This window comes from Fusarium fujikuroi, chromosome FFUJ_chr09 (genome assembly GCF_900079805.1).
Source record: "Fusarium fujikuroi IMI 58289 draft genome, chromosome FFUJ_chr09".
NCBI lineage: Eukaryota > Fungi > Ascomycota > Sordariomycetes > Hypocreales > Nectriaceae > Fusarium > Fusarium fujikuroi.
Window position 1 is genome coordinate 2,901,828 of NC_036630.1, and position 22,893 is coordinate 2,924,720.

Below are 22,893 nucleotides of genomic sequence, written 5' to 3' on the forward strand. Positions count from 1 at the left end.
GATCGGTAAATCTGAGAGGCCGGCGAATATCCTACCGCTCTACTTGAAACCGCAGCCGAACGTAAATAGCTTCTTATTCAAAGGCTGCCATGGCCTACCATCTGATTCCCCTGTATCGTGAGTGCGTTTTACGTGGCTGGCTGACTGACTGAGGCTGACAGTTATAATAATATTGGTGTAGACCCAGCTGTTATATTCAGTGTCGCAGTGCCATTTCCTACCTTTACGGGACAGTTCTGGGCGGTGTGGTGCTACTGGGAGACCAGTTATTGGAATTGGCGGCTTAGGCCCAGAATAGGGCTAAATATCTTTCACTATTCTACTATTACTTCTATAGATAGCTGAACTCATTTCACATCCTGGCTATCTTGAAAGCTGCTAACGAACTGCATTGAGATCACGGTTTAAAGAAGCTTTACCTGCAGGTGGCGGACTTTTACAGGTTTGCTGGAGTTCCCGCCAAACCGGTACAAATATTGTCTTTTACCAGGTCTAGGACTCAACTCTACAGACTGGTAAACACAAATCATACCCGGACTCGATTATACAATCTATAACTATAGACTGACTAAAGATGGTTTTATTTGTCTTCACCCAAGGGCCTTGAGTAGATTGGTACTTGTTAGCTAGATGCCGTTTTCTTTTCTCTTCCAACATAGTGCCAGTGGATATAATACTGACAGCAAGGAAGACTAGGCACAGCTTCCCAGAGAAGCATATTCCTTTCTTCGCTGGCTAAATAAGCCCGTGGACTGTAATAGTACCCGTCTTGGAGACCATATACTCGCTCACAGCTACGTCTTTCCCAGCTTCCTTTCCATAACCTGACATTTTGATCCCTCCAAATGGTGACTCGGCCGCAGAAGAATTGCCTAGATATCGTTAGCACACATCATCAAGATCAAAGCAGAATACTTACCCGTGTTCAGTGCAATCATCCCAGCCTCAAGGTTCTCAAGCATTCGCCAGATACGGTCCACATTCTTTGTAAACGCATAGCTAGCAAGACCCATCGGTGTATCATTAGCCGCTTGAACAGCCTCCTCTTCCGTCTCGAACTTATAAAAAGCTGCAATCGGCGCGAAACACTCTTCGCATGAGATCAGAGTATCATGCGACATGTCAGCGAGAATCGTCGGCTCGAAGAAATATCCACCTTCGCCTCCCTTCGGAGAAACACGATTACCTCCAGTGACAATTCGAGCGCCTTTCGAAACAGCATCTTTAATAAGTCGCTCAGCTCGATCCAAACTCTCAGGCTTCGTAACGGGTCCAAGGGTAGTTCCTTCAGCAGCGCCGTGGCCGATGATATACTTGGCAGTCTCTTCAGTAAAGCGCTGTAGGAACTTGTCGTATACCCCAGATTGCACAAGGAAGCGATTGACTGTGACACAAGCTTGGCCTGCGTGACGCCATTTGAGCCCGACAAGTTCTCGTAAAGCAGCTTCGATGTCTGCGTCGTCGAAGATGAGACAAGGGCAATTGCCGCCTAGTTCCAGAACCACTTTCTTGAGACCGGAACTGCAGTGGTTCGCAACCAGGGTCCCAACTCGCGTTGATCCTGTAAAGGTAACCTTTTTAACTAGCTCGTGCTTGCAAAGAGCTTCACTTAGCGATGGCGTGTTTTCCAAACTCGTCGGTAAGACATTCAAAACACCATCCGGGAATCCAGCCTCGGTGGCCAACTTAGCTAAAGCCATGGCTGTCACCGGCGTTTCGGGCGATGGCTTGACTACCATGGTGCAACCAGCCGCCAAAGCAGCCGCAGCTTTTCTGAGAACCATAGCGACGGGGAAATTCCACGGCACTAAGGCGATAGCGACACCGAGTGGCTGTTTGATAGTGACTACTCGCCTGTCAGGTGCGGACGGGGCAAAGCACGTTCCTTGGATCCGCTCTGCCTCGCCCGCAAACCATGACACGAAGGTCAAAGAGTAGTCCATTTCCCCGATTGCCTCGATGTACGGTTTTCCCGTCTCATAAACCAAGAGCGTGGCTAGATCGGCTTTATGCTCGCGGATAAGACCGTCCCATCTAAGAAGCCACTGGGCACGTGCCCGGGGTGAGGTTTTCTTGAAGGATTGGAATGCCCTGTGTGCGACGCGAACAGTTGCATCGACGTCATCGGGTGAATTATCGGTGACCTTTGTCCATGGCTTATTGGTGCCAGGATCTAGACGCTGTGTCAGACCGGTGAGATGTTGTGATATGAAGGGGGCTTACCGAGTACGTCGAAGGTTGAACCGGAGAGGGCGGGTTTGGTTTGGCCTTGGATGTAAGAATCGGTGATGAGGAGATCAGGACGATCAAGCTTCGGATAGTTAGTAGAGTTCACTTATCACATTTATCAGATGCGTACTTTGAACGGTAACGGGTAAGCCATCTTGTTCTAAGCTTGGTAGGCATTCAACAACAAGAGCGTCTGGATGTTGCGATGTAGATGAGTCAAATGACCTGAGTAAGCGTTCTCTTTGTCTTCACAAATTTAAAGCAAGACTTTAGTGAAATGGGACAAGTTCGATAAGAGCTGTTGGTTGTTCTCATCATATGCTTTACCTTCAGGGTATGCACGTAAGAACTCGGTTAGTAATGATCATAGCAAGATTCCCCGCTTCTCGACCACCAACATAATCAGCGAGTCGGGTCATCGCTGCAGATGCCTAGAGTTCAAGCCACCTGCCGTACAAGGTTAGGATCTGCGCTCTTCTTTTGGTTGCCCTTTGTGGTAGGGAATCAATTCTCATGAACGACGAACGTGAGGGGCAAGTCTATATATCACGTCGCTTCAGTCATCTCTCAGTGTCAAGACAGGTTCCAAAGCATCAAACTGTAATCATGGGTCGCTTAGATGGTAAAGTCGCTATCGTTACAGGTATGTACCCCTCATCGCATCTGCGGCCACTGCTGAGATAAAACGAGGCGCCGCGTCTGGATTTGGCCAAGGTATCGCTGAGCACTTCGCTGAAGAGGGCGCTCAAGTCCTCATCTGCGACATCAACGAAGCAGCAGGCCAAAAAGTAGCTGCGACGTCCGAATCCTTCGAGTTTCAGAGTATGAACGTCACTAAAGCAGCGGATTGGCAAAGCGCTGTCGATAAAGCCGTCCAGCTTTGGGGACATCTCGACATTCTGGTCAATAACGCCGGTACCAGCTACGAGAACAAGGTAAGTAATTGGGATCAATTGACGGTTGGTGAAATTGACCGCGGCAGAGCACAAACCTGGTCACGGAGGAGGAATTTGACAAGGTCATGAGTGTCAACGTCAAGAGCGTCTTCCTCGGCAGCAACGCCTTCACAGCCCAGGTCAAAAAGCAAGGCTCAAAAGGCTCAATGATCAACATCGCCTCCGTAGGCGCTCATCGACCTCGACCCGGGCTAGTATGGTACAACGCATCCAAAGGAGCAATTACAAACGTAAGTCATCGACCCATATCATGCAAAGCTAACACCAAGGTACAGGCGACCATGGGTCTTGCAGCGGAATATGGCCCGGATGGAATACGCGTCAACTCCATTTGTCCCTTGGCGACTATGACAGGTCTACTTCCTACGTTTATCGGGAAGGAGATTACGCCAGAGGTTCAGAAGGCGTTGGGGAATGTTCCGCTTGGGAGGATGGGGGAGATTAGGGATGTAACTAGAGCAGCGGTGTTTTTGGCGAGTGAGGAGGCTTCGTTTATTACGGGTGTTAATCTTGATGTTGATGGAGGAAGGGCAATCTAGGCACCTTACTTGTCAACTGAGAGAACAAGGAGCATTTGGCGGCACATCCCGTCCTACCAGTGGAAATGAGACAAGAGACACTTAAGATCCTTGAGCCCCCTATGCGGCTTGTCTATCAATGAACCAGGGTCTGATTCCTTTGGGTGTTGGTGAACATGTGAATGCTCGGCATTAGTGCTGTAACCCCAGCGCTCGTCACATTTGCCGCGTTTGGCTCCGAAAATTGGGCGGGGAACAGAAGCCGGTGAACCGCTCAACTTTGTTGAAGTGATAAGACTCGGCACTGACATTATCGGGTTGACGATGCGGTGCTGGGAATCCCAGAGGAACGGAAAGGGTTGCGGAATTGTTGCTTGGCATGAGAGCCTCATTGAAGCACATTTTGGCTTATGCATGTACTTAATTGCAGTGATGAATATCTCTGTGCATAACTCTTAAACATGTGATAATGACCTGTCGGGCCATCAATGCTATCTCAATGCTATCCGTCCCTCACAATATCTCAGATCCTATATCATGTGACAGACGCTCGCCAGCTTTTTACTGCTTGGTCGCGATTCACTGGCTACTATTACTAGAAGGGATCTCATTTGCAGCGTTGGCCGGCGCCTTGTTATCACCATGGATCTCGCCCATCAACTGCCTATCAATCGCCGCGCGCTCTTCATCTGTCGCATCCGTGATATGGACAGCGACTTCATCCCCAAACTGCTTACCAATCTCTTCCAAAGAAAGTCTAGCAGTCTCGGGCCAGAAGAAGTAAATGGCGGGGATGAAGAGAACACTCCAGCAGATGACCAGGAGGAAGTATTTCCAGCCGACAGCATTAAACCCGATGGGCGCTGTCTGAAGAAGGATGATGGTGGCTAGAGGTGTCAGTATGTTGCTGATGGAGTAAGATGAGGTTACATACCAGCAAATTGTCCAAAGAGTGACCATCCAATGCCGATGGATCGGATCTCAGTAGGAAAGATCTCCGAGACATAAAGATACATGGTTGTGTTGCAGAAGGTTCCTTGGAAGGCGAGATACAAGAACATGAACAGCACACCGATAGCATTACCTGCCTTGTTGTCCGTACCGGCGTACAATGATATCATCGCACAGTAGATCGATGTGGTGATAACGATGCCAATGAAGCCAGTCATGTACATCTTGCGACGCGAGTTGACCTTGTCATGTAGCCAAGCACCGCCAGGGTTGTAGATCAATCCGGCGGTAGTCAACCAGAGAGCCGATAATAGAAGCGGCATGTATCCAGTCTGGCCTAGACTAGTATACAGGATGACTGCGTAGTTGTTCTTGCTCTTGTTAGTTGTGATATTTGCTGGAGGGACTGGTACTTACAATGATGAGAGGACCTCCAAACTCGGCACCCCATTGCGTCATGAATCCAATGAGCATACGCTTGCGATAGCTCTTCTTCTGGACCACAGCCCTCCATGGGTTTCCCCCGTAAGCCTCAAGCTTCTTTGCATCAAGCTCGAGCTGCTTCTCAATCTGATAGTACTCTTCCTTGGCAACCAGATCTTCGGGATCACTGGCCGACCTACGAAGACGAACCAGAACAGACCACGCCTCCTCACGATGGCCCTTGGACATGAGCCATCGTGGTGAGCGAGGGATCCAAGGTGACCCGAGAAGCAAGACCAGTGGAGGGAAGACTTGAAAGGCTAATGGGAAGCGCCAGCCAAACTCAAGATTCTTGGAGAAGTAGACTGCGAAGCCAATCCACGAGGACAGCATGTAGCCAAAGACGAGAAAGATGGCGTGATGGCCTACGAGCCAGCCACGTGCGAGAGGACTGGACATCTCGGAGAGATACATCGGTGTCACGGTAGCCATGAGACCAACACACATTCCCATGATCCATCGTCCAGCCTGGAACATACTACAGCACCATCAGTATTGACTTGCGCCAAATTTCAGTACAGCGGGTACTCACGCAAGGTTCTGCGCAGCGCACTGAAGAATACCACCAAGAATCCCCAAAGCACAGCCAAACTGAATACTCCTCAATCTCCCATAGTAATCACAAGCCCACATGAGCACCAGACACGCAAACGCACCGCCAGCAGAAAAGAGTCCATTGGCCGTCGCAATCGCCGGTGTCGTTATAGTATCGTAGCCCGGCTGCCCATCCGCAGGAAGATTAAAGAACTGGTACCAGCCCGGTTGGCCGATTGTGCTCCCAATGATGGACGCTGCATACCCGTACGTCTGTGTGTCAACGTATGTAAGTATGTCGCACTGGTAATTAAACGTTAATACGAGGTGGTCAAAACTTACGGTCCCGCCGATTGCGACAAAAGTAATTACGAGCTTGTTGTACAAGCTCGTCTGGTTCCCAGTCTGCGGCATTTTTGCGACGTGTACCAATTCGACAGGATACGGGAGCGAAAAAGAAAGAAAAAAATGAGAAGGAAAAGAAAAAAAGTCAATTAAGCAGAGAAGAGAGAGAAGAACTGCGATCGGCGTGGTCTTTTGACAGTCACATTCCTAGTGCAACCCCAGCCCATGCAGATCACCGGGAGATGGAAGAGACGTGCCGGTTTCGACTGGCATGTCGCCTACAGGGATTGACAGCGTGGTTTACCTGTTGTGACAGGTCTGCATATTATTACCCACTTGGATGTAACTGAGAAACATGTAATTGCGACATCAAGCAATCCGTTAACCGATCCTTGTCTCAAAAACCTCGGATCATGGCAGCATTTGTGGAACATGCAGCTCCTTAGCATGAGGAGTTCACCATCACGATGCTATAAACAAGCTTCTCTACTGCATACTTTCCGCATAAATCACTCTACATCTCTCAAAATGGACCCCTCATTCATGGAAAAGCAATGGGATGAACTCCCCGATCCCAAACGCGTCTGGATAGGCCAACCGGGCAGCCGAGAAGAGGGCCTAGGCCGTCTCGTCCTCCTGACGCCAGAGCGGGTGGCTTCAGCCGCACAGACACAGATCGAGACTGGGATCCGCGTCAATCTCGGTTGGGATCTGAATAAGCTTGAGTTTGCGTGCTTTAACCGGCAGCCGTGCGAGCTTAAGATGGTGCCGCTGTTGGATGGCGTTGCTTTTGATGATATTTACGTTATGAATCCACGTTAGTATTTTCCCTGGATTTTAGTGATAGTGTTGACTTTTAGTAGAGCAGAGTAGCCAGTGGGATGGGTTGAGACACTTTTCTATGCCGAAGGAGGAGGGGAGTAAAGAGAGGGTATTTTATGGGGGGACGACGAAGGAGGAGATTTTGGATAGGACTAATGATCGTATCGGTATTCATCATTGGGCTCAAGAGGGAATAACAGGTCAGTCAGAGTCTCCAAAGTTCGTTTCATATCTGATACTGTATTACAGGTCGCGGGGTTCTAATCGACTACGCATCATGGGCTGAAAGGAACGGCATCACCTACTCAACCTTCTCTCTACACACCATCAAACTCAGCGACATCCACCAGATCGCCAATGAATGCAACATTACCTTCCAACGCGGCGACATTCTTCTTGTCAGAATCGGTGTCATCAAAGAATGGGAGCATGTTATGGATGTCGATGCCAAGAAGGCATATGCTGCTACTACAAGTCCTCAACACGCAGGCGTTGAAGGAACAATGGATGTGCTGAAGTGGATATGGAACACGGGCTTTGCAGCGGTGGCGGGCGATGCTATCAGCTGGGAGGTGAGTTTATGTGAGCAGTTTCATGCCAGGGACTGATGGATGGGTGCAGGTATACCCGCCAAGTGAGGGGGGTGTTTTGATGCATGAGTATATGTTGGCGGGATGGGGGATGCCGATTGGTGAGTTCCCTCTGTGCAGAGGTTCAGGTGCTAATAGGTGCAGGTGAATTGTTTGATCTAGAGAGATTGGCCGAGACATGTAAGCAATTGAACCGCTGGACATTCTTCATGTCATCTACGCCGTTCAACATGAAAGGCGGTATATCCTCGCCACCCAATGCACAAGCAATCTTCTAGGAAATTTCTCTACCTTCACATGCCATACCGTACCACTAAATGATAGCTCATTACACTCTCAAACAGAGGAATAGAATCGTATCATTATCGTTGCTTTTTCTTCCTTCCCTGAAAGCTTTCTGTACGCGACAGCCAGTCAATCAGTAATTACATGTGAATACAAGGATCCCTTACCAAATTCTCTCGTAACCGAGAAAAGAGAAGACGGCCCGGGGAATTAAACCGGCGGGAGGGTTTAAACGGTGATCGGCAATAAATGGGCCGCGTACGGAAGCGATGTAACGACGGGACGACCAACATGCATATGATGTGCCGATCTTTTCTATCTTGAGAGCTTGCTATGTGCCGAGGTGGTCTAATTTCGGTAGCTTTTCTGGAATACATTCACAAATTTATGCAGCATCTTGTCTCTTCCCTCTAAAGGATTGGCGGTTGAAATGCAACGTCGCTTACCAAAGGGACCTTGTCTCACAATGAAACCCCCACTGCATGCTGAAGATTAATATCTGATGTTATGATCGTGGCAAGCCAATCGTATCCTCCCCACAGGCCTTCGAATCTGATATCCATGTCTCCCGGAGAAAATCTGGCCCTGTTGTTTTAAGTTGGACATGTATTGATCTCGGTAGCAGGTGAGGAACTTTCTCTAAGACCGTATACATGCGATGGGAACAATGGGCCATTCTCAGGGGTTCTGCTCATACCAGCCCATCACTCGACCGAGTCCATGTGAAATCAGTGATTGATCATATCATCTGTAACTATAACATTCATTGCCTCAAGATCCTAGGTCTGAGAAATTTGACTGGTCCCACTGCCAGCTGCGGATGATCACTGAACGGAGGATTCGCCGCCATGTCGTAGCTCCTATTACCTGCATCTGACGTCTACAGTGGGTACATATGGCCCTGACATGCTGTGTCTACTCCGTACCCTCTGTTGTTTTTGAGTTTCTCTCTTGGTTCTGCGACTCGACGATACCGGACGCATACCGACGCATCTAAGCTTTTGCACTCAACTAATAGCCAACATGACCAAACCAGCGATGGAACCGCCTCCGGGCAAGGAGTCTAACTTTGACAATCCTGACCGGGAGCTGTACTACATATGCATTGCTTCTAATGCAATTGCAATGTCTGTGTGTTCGATATTCGTCTTTTTACGTCTATGGGCCCGTTACAGGCTGGCGATGAGGCTTCGGCTAGACGACAGTATGTTCGCATTCACTACGACACCGAGTTCCGAGCTAACGTGAGAATCTAGTTGCTTGTGTCATTGGATATGTATGTTATTCTCTCAGTGTAATCTAGTCTTGCGTCAACTTCTAAACCTTGGTCAGATCGGCTTTATGGGATACTGCACCATGTGTCTGCTGAGTAAGTACTTATCACCCGTACTCGAACACTTGAAGCTAACGACTATAGTGCTGAGATACGGCGGTGGCCTTCACCAATGGGATGTCCCAGATCATCTCATAACGCAGTATAACCAGGTCCGTCTCTTCCTTTTACCCTAACCCGACCTGGGCTAAATCTGCCGCAGACGGTCTACGCGACCATGGTCAACTACGGCCCAACAGTCTTTGCCATCAAAGCAGCTATTCTTCTCTTCCTCGCCAGCATCTTCGCCCCTTACAAGACCTACGTCAAATGGATATACGGCTTCCTAGGGGTAATGGGCGTCTACTACGTCGCGATGTTTTTCCTCAAGATGTTCATCTGTCGCCCGATCTCAATGTTCTGGGGCGCCACAACTGATGGCGAATGCTTCAATCAGCGAGTTCTCATTCTTGTCGACAACATCATCAGTCTTCTCAGCGATATCGTAGTTCTTCTTCTACCCTGTCCTCTCACCAAGAAACTCCAAGTCGGACTCATTGCGAAGCTCAAGATCGTCGCTATCTTTGGTGTTGGAGGTATCGCCTGCATCTTTAGCCTTGTTCGGCTAGTCTTTATCATCCATAATGGGGAGAGCCCTGATCAGACCTATGTCTTTCTGCAAATCAACTTGACTGGGTGAGTAACGTCAAGTCATACTTATGGATGCCGCTAACTAGAACTAGAATCGCCGAGTGTGGAATTGGAGTTGTTTGCGCATGCTTCCCATTCATGCCGATGTTGTGGAAATCCATTCTCCACAAAGACAAGCCAGGCTATTCATCTAATTACTCGAGGTCGCAGTTTGAGATGATGAGTTCGTCGAAACAGCGATCGCGCAATACAGGGCATACACCAGAGAGCGTGCACTATAACGAGGATATGGGGAGTGATGAGAATATTCTCATACCAAATGGCAAGTCGTACGTTACCACTAACGTTCGTGCGGGTGACATTACCGCTGAGGGAAATACCGGTAGCATTGGTGATGGGAACGGGGGACACGGAGCTAGCCTTGATGACTCGCATATTCTTCGAACTGTGGAGGTGCGTCAGTATGAGGGGCGTTAATAGCACGTATGCTACTTCACTCAATCGAATCTACATTACCGAAGCCCGGCAAGTCCATGCAAATAAGGAAGACAACGGCGTCACAGTTGACATACAATGGAGAAGATGAAGCGCCAATATATATTCATTACTCGTAACGATGAATCATAAGGATAAGACAACTCAAGCTCCTTTCCGAAACGCTTCCCAGTCCAGATACCAGTCCATCACTCCAGTCCATGATCGCCAATGCCTTTATATCACACTTAGTACTTGTATCGCCAGCCACGCTCGACACCAGAGTTGGGAGTCCATCCCTCCTGCTCATCAAGCTTCTTGTTAAGCTTCTGAGCCCTCCATCGGACAAGGAAGGCTGAGAGAACAGTCAAAGCACAGCCGAGAAGGAGAAGGCCACCAGCCATGCGGTAGAAGGGCTCCTGGCTTCGAGGGTAGAAATAAGGACTGAACCAATGGCTGACCTGGCTGATACAGTTGGCGATGGCGATAAGAGCGGCCTTCTTGGCACGAGGAGCGGGAACGACGGTGGTTTCCCATGAAAGCTGCAAGTTGAGACCGTTGTAGGTACCGCACACAAGGAGGATGATACCGACATATCGAGCTGCAACGTTGATGGTGCCAATGAGGATACCGCAACCGGCAGCGGAGAGGATGATAGGGATGACGACGTGGTATGTTGATTCCATGAAGTGGCCGCAAGACCAGGCGATGATACAGGCTGAGATGTAGGCGAGGGCATAGGGAGGAGCCTGAATGAGGTAGGTAGTCATCTTGTTGAAGCCAAAGGTGTTCATGATCTGAAAATGTTAGTAATACATATAAATAGTGGCATGGGTGTACTTACAGAAGGCAGGAAATCCTTGAAGCTCTGGGCAGTGACGAGGGCAAAGTGCATGAGGCAGAAGTACCAGGTGAAGGGATCCTTGACGGCATCACGAACACCATCCCAAGTGCCACCAACCTTCTCATCAATACCGCCGTTGGAGACCAGAATTCGGTACTGGGCCATCTCACGCTCCTGCTCGTCAAGGAACTTGGTGTCGTTGGGCCAAGAGGGGAGAACGAAGAAAGAGATGACAGCAACGATGATGGAGACGATACCCTCAATGAGGAAGAACCATTGCCAAGCGTGCATACCAGCAATTCCATCCATATGCTCGAGAATACCCGCAGCCAAGAAACCAGAGATGATGTTGGAGATGGTGTTGCCAGCGTGCCAGATAGCCATGCGGAAGGGCGATTCCTCTTTGGTGTACCAAGAGGAAGTCATGAGCGTCAGACCAGGGAAGAACGGAGCCTCCATCAAACCAATGAAGAAGCGAACGACACAGAATCCAACGCCATTGGTCATGGCGGGCATGCAGATTGTACCCGCACTCCACATGAGCATGATGGTAGGCAGGAAGAACTTGGGGTTCGTCTTGGCCATGAGGAGATTACCGGGCAATTGACCAATGAGGTAGCCGACGTAGAAGGTCGAGATACCCGCGTTCCAAACGGTATCAGTCATGCCAAGATCTTCCTGCAGACCGGCGAGTCGAGCGTTGGAGACGTTGATGCGATCGAGATAGCTAAGCTCACCGTTAGTCTTGGCTGTTCCCCTGAACGCATGGCTATCGCTGACTTACTTCATCAAGAACATGAGGGTAACACAAGGCATCATATGCCAATCAACCTTGCTGCGAACCTTCTTGTTCAGTGCATCCATCTGCGTCTGCGAGAGATCGCGCAGGAGCGGAAAGCGAGCTTGGATCTCAATGGGGGGAATGTGTCCGACAGGCGAAGAGATGGCGTTCTCGACAGCCGCGACCTCTGCCTTCTCATCGAAGCGTTCCTCATTGTGAGAGGCGGTCTCGTTATTCTGCGAAACAGTCATGCTGGGCGATCTCTTTGTTTCCAAGACTGAGTGGGTAGCTGGGTGGAACTGGACTGGAGAACCAAGAAGTGATGATGAGTCTGGGCAAAGGGAAAATCTGGGGTAGGATCTCCCAAGACTTTTATACACAGCTTGGCAGGATTCTTGTCATGTTGTTTGCTCAATCTGAGAGTGAGAAGCGAGCAAGTTTGGGTGAATGGCGAGTCAGCCGCAGTGCGGAACTGGGAAAATTCATCGCCCCCCCTTGGTAGCGTTATCCCCATTAAGGTTACGCATAACCTTAACTTAGTCTTGGCAAGACGCGGAGAACCCCAGTAACTACGGTCTCGAATCTGCTTTGCGGGGGGGACAGCAGAGGATGTCATTTGTTCCCGCGGGAATTGATTCTGCCAAGGCCTTCCCGGTGATTCTTCTCCCCACGGGGGAATGGAGAGAGATATCTCTCGGTTAAGGGTTCGGTTGGGCTGAAGTTGGGGAAGGCCGATGCTGCTGAACCCTGGGCGTTGCAGGCAAGTGACTCCAGTTTCCCACGGACCAAGTTTTCGGTGGGCGAAGGGTGCGGGGAAGTCCGAGTGTTGGGATAGATGGTCTGGGGTAGATACGGTCTGGTATGACATGTTTGTGACGATCGCCGTTGAGGACCCAGAAATGCCTCGGTGAGATCGGCATGAGTTTACGGTTATGTTTAAGCTTGTACGATGGATCTGATAAGCATAGATTACGGTATACGATAAGATACGGAGAATGATTACAGAGTGAAGTCGTATCAGCTTGGTTCATTTCATCGCTGTACCGGTATGATCAAGTCAAAAGTCACACTGACAGAAAATGCACAGGAAATGTAGAGAAATGATGACATAAAATGGATATAGAAAATTGGAATTCGTCTATGAATGATACATGAAATCGTTTTGATGCCATAAGCTGATACTCCGACCCAAACTTCCTGTGAACAAGACCAAAACACGAAACACTCCCAAAAAGCACTCTACTTCTTCATCCCCATCAACAAGCCCGCAATATTCTCATACGCCGTGAAAACAATACCACCACTAAGAATCAACCGTCCCAAGCGCATAGTGCTTCCACTCCAAAACGCCCTCACGCCTCCATCACGCAGGACCTGCTGAACAGCCTCGCCCATACCAATACCCTTGGCAGACTGCGATCTCGTCTTGATGGTATCAAACGGCTGTGTAGCGTAGACAGTGATAACACCGGCACTAGCGCCGATGCCGAATGTCATGAAGGGGTTCTTGCCGTCGGACTTGAACGTGTCTTTTAGGATGTTGTAGGAGCCCATGCGCACTCCGGATGTGGCTGATTGCTTGAGGGTGGTGGACATGAGACCGCGGTAGATTTCACGGACACCGCGCTCGACTGCGATTGTGCGTAGGGCGTGGAAGCCGCCGTTGAGGCGTTTATTCCCTGAACGAGCATCATCAATGCTATTGCCAATTAGTGGGCAATCGTCTACGAATGATCTTCTAATAGTGACTTACAGAGCAGTCTTGATTCGTTCTGTTGGTGTAACTACAGTGACACTCTCGACAGCGCCAGCGATCATACCAGCGAGGATATTTGATCCCGCTGAGTGCTTGCCATTGGCATCTGCTAATTGAGCCTTTACAGCATCGAAAGAGAGGAAGCGAACACCAGCTTTAGCAGCAGTTCCCTGATATTATTAGATCAAATATGTCAATTTCGCTGGTATGGGATACTTACAGCGATTAATGAAGAGCATCCGGTGTAGATTGCTCGAATGCCATCTGAACGAACTGTCTGGCCGATGACGGCAAATGGAGATTTGGAGACGGCTACTCCAGCTGGTGCTTGGCGGGCACTGAGCTGGGCCACTGTCTTTGCCCACTCAAAGGGGTACTAAGCCCGTTAACACTCAATTCTCTCCTCCCAAGCCGAAAGAGAAACTTACTGTGATTGTGGCTTCAACACCTCCTGCAACAGCACCAGCAGCCAGAGAAATACCAGGCGTAATCTTTTTCTTCTGAGCAGGTGTTGTCTGTGCTACAGCCTGCTTAGGAAGTGCAGGCTTAGTGATAGGTTGTGTCGTAGCGATGGCGTCCATTTTTGGGGTAACTCGGTGAATGCAAGGTGAAGAGAAAAAACGGTCAAGACTTGGCAAATGATGACAAACGAGAGAAAATATATAAATAATAAACTAGCAAATAAACAGCATCTACTAACATTTAAAGGATAGTCGCAGTTTAATGATAGCAGAGCATGCAGCCACGGGATGAGGCTCACGGGTAAACATAACTGAGAGTGGAGGGAAGAAAACGGAGATAATTCAACGCTTTGCCCTTTGGGGGTTACGACCCGCGGATCAACAGTGGATCCGAGTGGAATTGATCAGCTCAGCCTTCTTCCCGTCTCTTCCCGTCCCTCACAATCTTCCCTTTTTTCTTCCCACCAAGAGCACAGAGCGTAACAATGCCCGCAGAGCCGACGCCTACCCGCGTCCGTAGGCGAGCCACAGAAGCATGCACATTCTGCCGCAAAAGAAAGGTGAGACCTACTACCCCTCCCTTACCCCAGTTCCCCTCACATACATGGTCAGAGGTAGACGAGTGAGTAAAAGTTCCCGCGGGACTAATTACAGTACCCTAGATCAAGTGTAACGGCCAGAAGCCAAAGTGTATCAACTGCCAGACGTACGAGAAGGACTGCGTCTACGAGCCCGTCCCCGATGTCACCAAAGCAGCAGGCCGCCAGCGCCACCAGCGCACAAAGACCCGTAGCGTCAAGGCCCGCACTGAATCACCCGCCCGTCAGACCAGCGCCCCCGCAGCCTCGTCAAACGGCGACAGCAGTGAAGCAGCGAGCAGTAGTCAGCAGGCAGTGACAACACGCGATGGAGCGCAGCCTCGCCATCAATCCTGGGATCCTTCACCGCGGCCCATGGATTCAGGCGTCGCGAGAGTCGTTGTACTTGCGAACGGTGAATCGACGTACCATGGACGCACGAGCGCCTTGTTTGAGGATAATGCGCAGGAGAGACCTGTTGAGCAGGAGGTGCAGCCGCGGATGCCGGATCATTGGGTAGAGCGTGGTCTTATCGCTGAGGCAGCTAAGCAGCGTGGGTACTCACCTTATACTTGTTTGTGGTCTGTTAAGCGGTATGTGAACTAATTGTGTGTGTGTGAGATAGGGCAACTGGAGGAGATCCATTTCGCTAAGGGGCAGCTTGACTTTGACGGTGTTGATCCCGACCTGGGGATGCACCTCCTCTCGCTACACTGGAACCGTCAACACCACTCATTCCTCATCACGTACCGTCCCGCCTTCATGCGGGACATGGCATGCGGCGGGCCATACTTTTCGAAACTGCTCCTCAACGCTATATACTTTGGTTCATCAAAGTTTAGTCCAAGACTCGAAGTTCGAAAGGACGTCAACGATGTCAGGACTGCGGGATGGCGGTATCGCGAGAGGGTTAGGGAGTTAGTGGGAGGGTCGTTGGACAGGAGCGATATCACGACGATCCAGGCGCTGCTCGTCATGACGAATTCGTTGTTTGCGCTAGGTGATGAGAGGAGTGCGGCGTGGTTGTATGCTGGACTGGCGTTTCGTATGCTCATTGATTTGGGGCTGCATGTTGACTTGACGAATTCTCATCAGTTCTCTGATGAGGATCTTGAGATACGACGGCGTGTTTTCTGGGGAGCTTTTGGTATGTACCCTCAACATGATAACAGCAAATCCTGACATGGACAGTGGTCGATAAGATTCAGAGTCTGTATCAAGGCCGACCCGTCACCCTCAAAGAGAACGACGCCATGGTTCCGATAAAATTCATCGATACATACTCTGAGCTCGAGTTCTGGCAACCTTTTGCGTACTCAACGTCAAGGAACGACTACGCTGGTTCGCCTGCCTACAGTATCTCGACATTCACTGCGCTATGCAAGTTGTCTATCGTCATGAGCGATGTCATGAGCACCATATACACCGTTCGAACAACAGACCAAAGCCCAGCTGAGTTGTCGAAAGTGTTGGATAAGTTACAGAAGAAGTTACGAGATTGGCATACCGCTTTACCGGATCATCTCAAGCCTGAGGTTGCGAATGCACCTGATGCAACAGTTCCTCCACCTCACGTTCTCAGTCTTCAGTAAGTCTCCAATTGCTAGAAGATCATACTTCATACTGACATTCTAGTGCCATGTACCACGTCCTCGTTATTCTCCTCCACCGCCCCTTCGTCGCAGACGGTCATCTCTACAACACATTCCGCTCCATCTCCGTCGACTCCGTAATAAAATGCTCAGCCGCCGCCTCCAGCATCTGCAGTCTTCTACGCGCCTATCACCGCGCATTCTCCGTCCGTCGCGCCCCCTACCTGATCTCCTACGCAACCTACGTTGCCGCAACAATCCACTGCCGTATCGCCGCCAAAAACGGCAAAGGCTCCGCTGCCTACGTCAACCTCATGACATGTCTCGGTGTGTTCAAAGAAAACCAAGAGACCAATTCCGCAGTGCAAAAGGCCGCTGTTATTATTCACAGGCTCATGAGCAAGTATGGCGTTGTGGTTGACGATCTTCCCGATGACGCGCTCGAGGCTGAACCGGCGAGTAAGTCGCGTGATCAACAGCCTCAGCCTCAGCAGCAGCGGGTACAAGCGCAGATTGGGTATGAAGGCTTGGAGAACACGGGGAGCGCACAGACGGAAACATCGCCGAATCAGGAAATGCAACCAGTCGAACTGAGCGGTAGCGCGGTGCCATCACCGGGTTCAGACTGGATCAACATCGATGGCATCATACAGAGCTTCCTCCGCGAGGGCGACTTCAACGCCGGCAGCGAGCCAACCATGTACAGCCAATACCCCCAGAAAATACCTCAGGTCGACGGGGAGCACTATCTCCACACATCGACAGGTCAACAGCCTGTTTACTTCCCCCAGGGGTTTCCCGCGGGAGGACTAAACAGTTTTCCTACTCCCGTGCCTGGGGCTGGGGACATCGAGGGTGGAAATTCATGGCAGCAGACGAGCTTCTGGCCGGCGAATCAAGATGCTGCATTTTTGGAGGATCCGATTTTCGGGTTTAATGGGTCGAGTACGGGTGAGTTTCAATACATGGGCAGATGAGAGTCGCCACTTTTCCCACTTCATTTTTCGTTCCCGCGGGACACTTTTTGTGAGACGGGATATTTGTTTGGGGCACACGGGAAGCCAAGAGCTCGTCTCCCACGGCATCTCCAGTTTTTCTTCCCTGCTAGAATCACTCGGAGTGTTATTCCCCGGCATCGCCAATGCCGAGCTCAATTACATTACGAGCAAAAATGGCAATTCCATGGCGAAACCACGAGTTATTTAACTCTTGTCCTCTCGTTACCCTCCAAGTCAAGAGTACGTAATTCGCAAATCAATTCTCAATCACAATGGCTATCGAGATCGAAACCCCCCAGGAGCACTACCCTACCCGCCACGCCCTGTCCTGCGTGCTAATGCGCGCCGGGACATCAAAGGGCCTTTTTATCCACCGGAAAGACCTCCCCGAGAAGGAATCGGAATGGGGTCCACATCTCATCTCAGCATTGGGTTCGCGAAACAACGATGCTAAGCAGGTCGACGGTGTTGGCGGTGGTTCATCAACTACATCCAAAGTTGCTGTGATTTCACTGTCGAGCCGTGAAGATGCCGACGTTGACTTTACTTTTGTGCAAGTCGCTGTTGGTAAAGAATCTGTCGATTTCTCGGGAAACTGTGGAAATATGAGTTCGGGTGTTGGACCTTTTGCTGTGCAGGAGAGGCTTGTCACGCCGAAGCCGGGACAGACGGAGATTGATGTCAGGATCTTCAACACCAACACGAGCAGAATCATCGTCGAGACTGTTGAGTTGGATCGTAACGGTGACTTCAAGGAGGATGGCGACTTTATCATTCCTGGTGTTAAGTCACCCGGCAGTGAAGTCAAGTGTTCCTTCGTCGATCCCGCCGGTAGCATGGCGGGAAGTTTGTTCCCCTCTGGCCAGAAGCAGCAGTGGCTTCACGTCGACCCTTCATCCTTGTTACCTGAGATGGCACCCTTTCAGATCCGCGCTACTCTGATCGACGCTGCGAACCCGTTCGTCATGATCAGCGCAGCAGACTTCACAGGTATCCTCGGCGCAAATGCTGTACCAGAGACACAGCACGCTTTAGTCGAAGCGATTCGATGTCAAGGCGCTGTCGACATGGGTTTGGCAACAAGCACAAAAGTCGCTGGCCTCACCCGCGGCACACCCAAGATCGCACTCCTCTCTTCGCCTACACGCCGCGCCAACAACAAGACTCCCGATATTTACGTGCAGTCTTACTCCATGGGTCTTCCCCACCCTACACTCCAACTCACCGGTGCAGTTTGCTTAGGATCAGCGGTCAGTATCCAGGGTACTATCGCCGCGGATCTATCAGCAACACCTATTACCGACGGGCCACCAACGCCTGAGCGTACACCATCGCCTGATATGCAGGGTGAGAGGAAGGATACTGCCAATACAAGACAGATTATTATTGAGCATAGTAAGGGAACGATCCCTGTACTTGTTAAGAAGAATGGGGAGGATGGAATTGAGAGCTGTGCTGTTTCGCGAACGGCGAGAAGGCTTTTTGAGGGGCGGGTTTGTTATTACTTGTAAGGTATAAACATTTACGGCGTTTGTTAGAGCATGTATGATATCACGTCAATTGAGTTACGATATGAACGATAAATTGTTTACCTTGAGTCTAAGCTATCTGTGACTTCCATCCTCCTGATCCTTCAAAGAGCTTTCCTACCGCTTGACTTACTACCAGAAGCTTTCTGTCGTGGTACCTAGGCGCAACGAGGGAAAGACCAATCGGCATTCCGTTTTCACCAGCGAATCCGGGGATGTTGATGACAGGATTGTGCAGTGCCTATATGGATCAGTCGGGGTAGCCTCCGTGTGAATAGGTTTACATACCGTCCAGATCAAATTGAACGCAGCACTTCCAGTAGCTTCGATACCCTTAGGCGCCTCATCCGGTACACTTGGCACCAACACGGCATCATACTTACCCAACATATCATCCACAACAGGTCTCGCCGCTGCAATATCATCGAAAGCCTTAACTTGTACAGCTCTAGAAATCTTGAGGCGGTTCTCAACGTGTCCAACCAACTGATCTGCAATTTTGGTTTTGTCAACCCTATACTCGGGCAAAAAGGCTGTTCGTCCATCGCTGTTGAAGACTATGGAGTGCCATTTTGGTAGATCTTGCAGATGTTCGGGAAACTCGATCTCGTCAACCGTGGCACCGCTTGATCGGAGTAGTTCGACGGCTTTATCCATTGCCTTGACTAGACCAGGGCCAGCTTGGGGCCAAACCATGGTTTTGCAGATGGCGAATTTTCCGTTCTTGATAGAGTATTCTTTGTTGGGCAGCTCGTCATCTTTCAACGCGAATACATCAGCGAGTAAGTTCAGATCGTCCACCGTGCGAGCATAAATGCCAAGTGTATCAAGTATCAACGAGAAGACTTTCTGCCCTTCTCTTGAGATTGAGTTCCACGTTGGTTTGAATCCATAAATACCGTTGAAAGAGGCCGGGCGGATGGTACTTCCTCCGGTCTGTGTTCCGAGGCTGATGGGAGCTTGGAAGTCTGCTACTACCGCTCCTGAACCAGATGATGAACCGCCAGGTGTACGGGAACTGTCATGAGGGTTCGTTGTTTGAGGTCCTTGAGTAGTGGCTGCGAATTCAGTGGTGGTAGTCTTTCCTAGGATGAGCGCACCGGCTTTGCGGAGGATGATGATGCTGGCTGCGTCAACTTGGGGGGCATCGTCTTTGTAGATGGGCGAGTTAAACTGCGTTGGCATATCTGGTTACCACAGTTAGCTAATCGATATTATGTCTCGGCTCCATTGGTTGACTTACCCTTCGTGTAAATGACATCCTTGACAGCAATCGCAACACCATGCAAAGGTCCGCGTTCTTCTTTGGGTACAGCATCCAATTTCCGAGCTTGTTCAAGCACTTGATCACGATTTATATATGCCCATGCTTTCACAATAGGATCTCTCTCTTTGATGCGTGCCAAAAGTGACTGGGCATACTCCTCAACTGTAAGCTGGCCATCTCGGATCTTGGCGGCTACATCAGTCGCTGAGAGTTGATACGGTTGGACCAGCATGGTGATGATTGTCAAACAGGTCTGTACGTTGTAGGATAATACAGACGGTTGGTTATGACGATCTCACGAGATCAACAAAGCGCTGCTCTTATGAAGGATGACATAATGCCTCAAAGACCTGACGGGTAATTATTTCCGGAACCGGCCCCCGATCGGCTTACTGATCTTATCAGCTTATCAGCGGTCGGTACATTTGCATCCGATGCGGAAAGGTGGGTCCGGCGAACGAACTTGGCCGACGGAGATAAGCTTGACGGGACGGGAACTCTTCTTTACGCTTGCGATGAAGGTTTGGCCGAACGATAAATCTCGATGAAGCTTCGTGGCAGATACAGAGGTCGGGTTGAGAGACAGAGCATGTTTTGAACATCCTTCTCTTGGTAAGAGCTCAGACATGCTTCACAAGGTCAACTCAGCTTAGGCTGCTCGGAAGAGTGTGAGAACCATTATTAATACTAACTATCAGGTGCTGTTAACGAAGCCATGTGATTATATCCTGAATTTACAATCTATGTCCATTCCATTGCTTACAGGGACGAATCATCTGCCTTTGCATTCACCTCCCCGACGGTCTTATCCGCAGAAGGTGATTCCTGAGCATAGATGACCTGTCCCTCCCTTTCATCCTCATAGAAGCCTTCTCTACCATCCTTAGCCAGCCACTCCCAAGTCTTAGCCGTTGCTCGACCAGCAGGGAAAACACGAATGTTGACAAACTGGACGCCGATAGTGTAGACCACTCCGGCAGTGACAAACGTCAGAAGCCAGCCCATCATGTACATGTACCGCGATGCATCAGAAAGTAAATGAGGCTGATACTGTCCAACCAGACCAGGCAGGCCCATGGTAGTTCCCCCAATCCAGGCAAAGCAGCCAACCCAATTAACGCCCGACCAGAAGTGGTAGAGACCATGCTTGCTTCCGTCGTAGCATGACGGGACGTGGATGTTGCCTTTTCGGACGTAGAAGTAGTCGACGATGATGACAGCGCACAGAGGTGCCATGAAGATGTTGTAGCTACCAAGGAACGACAAGAAAGCTTGTGCATTCGCCATAAGCTTCCAAGGTACTACACAAATTCCCAGGATAGCACAGACGATCTGGCCTCTTCGGATAGTGAGCCATCTTGGGAAGAGACCCGTCATATCAGATCCGAAAGGAATCGAGTTGGCGCCAAAGTTGGTCGCAAAGACGCCCAGCAAGAATGCCAAAGCGAGGAAGAAGATGCCCGCCCGAGCGCCTGCATTCCAATGGCGATCGAGGATAGAGTCAAGCAAATCCCAAATATTCCAATACGCCTCCCCATAAACAGTCTGCATTGACGCCGTTGACGCAAGACCGAGGAAAAATACAATGACAGAAGACACAAAAACACTAACGCCCTGGAGAGGACCTGCGTCGCGTGTCTTTTGGCAATATCTAGCCAGATCAGGCTGATTAACCAACATGGGTGATAATCCACCCATGATGACGTTGATGCCAGACATGATACTCCATCCAAGAGGAGTCGTGGAAGCGGCTGCCTCAGCTTCTTTAGACGTCATGTTCATGCCGTTCAAGCCACCGCCGTTGGCCATGCACCATCCGAAGATGGCGAATGCGGCGATGGGCATAGTGAAGCCTTTTACTGTAAAGACGTAGTGGATGTTTCTTGGATGAACCCACATCTACAAATATTAGGAGTGGTCATTAACGAAGGTCTGTATGGATACGTACGAAAGGGAACTGCATTATCCAAACGAGAAAGAAAGCCAGAAGGACCTTTGAAGAGATGTCGGCGTTTTCGCTGAGTGTGTTGGTGAAGTTTTGCCAGGAGCTGCCGAAGATGCAGCGGAGCATCACTGAGAGAATCGATCCGCCGTAGAAGGTCTGGATGCTGTATTGCTGTTAGCATTGATGATGGCAGGTGTTGGAGGAGGGGAGAACACGTACCCGTACCAAACGATGCAGACGATGGCTCGGATGAAGATGAAGAAATATGCGCCGTACATTCCCATGCTAGATCGAGCGAGGACGGGACTAGTTGTTGGGTCAGTATACGTGCAGAAGATGTAGGGTCGTAGGTTACTTACAAACCAATGTGATACTGGACACCAGGCCTAGCCATGCAGATGACGACCAGAGATGCAAGCAACGCACCCAGAACACACGAGACGAATGATTGCTGCCAGGTCTATTGCTTTCAAGTCAGTTTCTCACGGATCAAGCCGTCAAAACACGAGTAAGACATACCAAACCGACAGCAATGAGCGATGACCCAGTGTTCCATCCCGTCAGACTAAACTGGTTGGAGAACCAGTACAGCGGCAAGTTATACCTGTATCAATCAGCGCACCACACAAATACTCTCTTCGGTGGATAATCCACTTACCATGTCCAGTTCCGATGCTCTGGTGGCGTAGGTTCAAGATCTTTATTAGACCATCGCTCATTACCAACTCTCATCTGACCATCTGCCATTTCAGACGTCTTGACGAAGTTGACAAAAGCTTCTTTTGATCGAAACGGAGCTGTAAGCTCACTCCTAGATGGGATGTTGACCATGACTTCGATTCTTTGTTCGTCTCTCAAGCTGTTGAACAATGTCACTTCAATCGTGCACAAAATCAGGATCTTGTTCATTCATATCTAATATCCAGCCTTGCACCATATTCTCTAATCTACTCTCCCAGAGGTTCGCTAGAGTCACAGCGTCAATCAGTACT

At 49.9% G+C, this 22,893-nt stretch overlaps 11 protein-coding genes; 5 read left to right on the top strand and 6 right to left on the bottom strand.

Moving 5' to 3' along the window:
• Positions 1-735: 735 nt before the first annotated feature.
• Positions 736-2,383, bottom strand: FFUJ_09201 (probable UGA2-succinate semialdehyde dehydrogenase; the record flags this gene model as incomplete). XM_023568924.1 has 4 exons in its annotated part: positions 736-872; positions 920-2,173; positions 2,224-2,311; positions 2,360-2,383. 4 exons carry the CDS (start codon positions 2,381-2,383, stop codon positions 736-738), a joined length of 1,503 nt encoding a protein of 500 aa, XP_023436041.1.
• A 452-nt stretch (positions 2,384-2,835) lies between these two features.
• FFUJ_09200 (related to short-chain alcohol dehydrogenase) lies at positions 2,836-3,724 on the top strand (the record flags this gene model as incomplete). XM_023568925.1 has 4 exons in its annotated part: positions 2,836-2,872; positions 2,920-3,164; positions 3,212-3,415; positions 3,461-3,724. The coding sequence occupies 4 exons, from the start codon at positions 2,836-2,838 to the stop codon at positions 3,722-3,724; spliced, it is 750 nt and encodes a 249-aa protein (XP_023436042.1).
• A 558-nt stretch (positions 3,725-4,282) lies between these two features.
• Positions 4,283-6,085, bottom strand: FFUJ_09199 (related to sugar transporter; the record flags this gene model as incomplete). XM_023568926.1 has 5 exons in its annotated part: positions 4,283-4,590; positions 4,638-5,025; positions 5,072-5,615; positions 5,670-5,944; positions 6,014-6,085. The coding sequence occupies 5 exons, from the start codon at positions 6,083-6,085 to the stop codon at positions 4,283-4,285; spliced, it is 1,587 nt and encodes a 528-aa protein (XP_023436043.1).
• Positions 6,086-6,544: 459 nt separating this feature from the next.
• On the top strand, positions 6,545-7,706 carry FFUJ_09198 (uncharacterized protein; the record flags this gene model as incomplete). XM_023568927.1 has 5 exons in its annotated part: positions 6,545-6,833; positions 6,880-7,038; positions 7,088-7,410; positions 7,460-7,529; positions 7,573-7,706. 5 exons carry the CDS (start codon positions 6,545-6,547, stop codon positions 7,704-7,706), a joined length of 975 nt encoding a protein of 324 aa, XP_023436044.1.
• Positions 7,707-8,736: 1,030 nt separating this feature from the next.
• On the top strand, positions 8,737-10,153 carry FFUJ_09197 (related to integral membrane protein; the record flags this gene model as incomplete). XM_023568928.1 has 6 exons in its annotated part: positions 8,737-8,917; positions 8,970-8,989; positions 9,046-9,082; positions 9,131-9,198; positions 9,249-9,721; positions 9,769-10,153. The coding sequence occupies 6 exons, from the start codon at positions 8,737-8,739 to the stop codon at positions 10,151-10,153; spliced, it is 1,164 nt and encodes a 387-aa protein (XP_023436045.1).
• A 245-nt stretch (positions 10,154-10,398) lies between these two features.
• Positions 10,399-12,026, bottom strand: FFUJ_09196 (related to putative tartrate transporter; the record flags this gene model as incomplete). XM_023568929.1 has 3 exons in its annotated part: positions 10,399-10,947; positions 10,995-11,721; positions 11,779-12,026. The coding sequence occupies 3 exons, from the start codon at positions 12,024-12,026 to the stop codon at positions 10,399-10,401; spliced, it is 1,524 nt and encodes a 507-aa protein (XP_023436046.1).
• Positions 12,027-13,014: 988 nt separating this feature from the next.
• On the bottom strand, positions 13,015-14,112 carry FFUJ_09195 (probable CTP1-Mitochondrial citrate transporter-member of the mitochondrial carrier (MCF) family; the record flags this gene model as incomplete). XM_023568931.1 has 4 exons in its annotated part: positions 13,015-13,474; positions 13,529-13,701; positions 13,752-13,907; positions 13,960-14,112. 4 exons carry the CDS (start codon positions 14,110-14,112, stop codon positions 13,015-13,017), a joined length of 942 nt encoding a protein of 313 aa, XP_023436047.1.
• Positions 14,113-14,527: 415 nt separating this feature from the next.
• On the top strand, positions 14,528-17,139 carry FFUJ_09194 (related to pathway-specific regulatory protein nit-4; the record flags this gene model as incomplete). XM_023568932.1 has 5 exons in its annotated part: positions 14,528-14,599; positions 14,655-15,123; positions 15,196-15,717; positions 15,762-16,158; positions 16,206-17,139. 5 exons carry the CDS (start codon positions 14,528-14,530, stop codon positions 17,137-17,139), a joined length of 2,394 nt encoding a protein of 797 aa, XP_023436048.1.
• A 293-nt stretch (positions 17,140-17,432) lies between these two features.
• On the top strand, positions 17,433-18,671 carry FFUJ_09193 (uncharacterized protein; the record flags this gene model as incomplete). Its single annotated transcript, XM_023568933.1, has 1 exon — positions 17,433-18,671. One exon carries the CDS (start codon positions 17,433-17,435, stop codon positions 18,669-18,671), a length of 1,239 nt encoding a protein of 412 aa, XP_023436049.1.
• An 88-nt stretch (positions 18,672-18,759) lies between these two features.
• FFUJ_09192 (related to glu/asp-tRNA amidotransferase subunit A) lies at positions 18,760-20,188 on the bottom strand (the record flags this gene model as incomplete). XM_023568934.1 has 3 exons in its annotated part: positions 18,760-18,930; positions 18,978-19,876; positions 19,933-20,188. The coding sequence occupies 3 exons, from the start codon at positions 20,186-20,188 to the stop codon at positions 18,760-18,762; spliced, it is 1,326 nt and encodes a 441-aa protein (XP_023436050.1).
• A 527-nt stretch (positions 20,189-20,715) lies between these two features.
• On the bottom strand, positions 20,716-22,732 carry FFUJ_09191 (probable uracil permease; the record flags this gene model as incomplete). XM_023568935.1 has 6 exons in its annotated part: positions 20,716-21,855; positions 21,905-22,064; positions 22,121-22,207; positions 22,261-22,361; positions 22,421-22,505; positions 22,560-22,732. 6 exons carry the CDS (start codon positions 22,730-22,732, stop codon positions 20,716-20,718), a joined length of 1,746 nt encoding a protein of 581 aa, XP_023436051.1.
• Between the last annotated feature and the right edge of the window lie 161 nt (positions 22,733-22,893).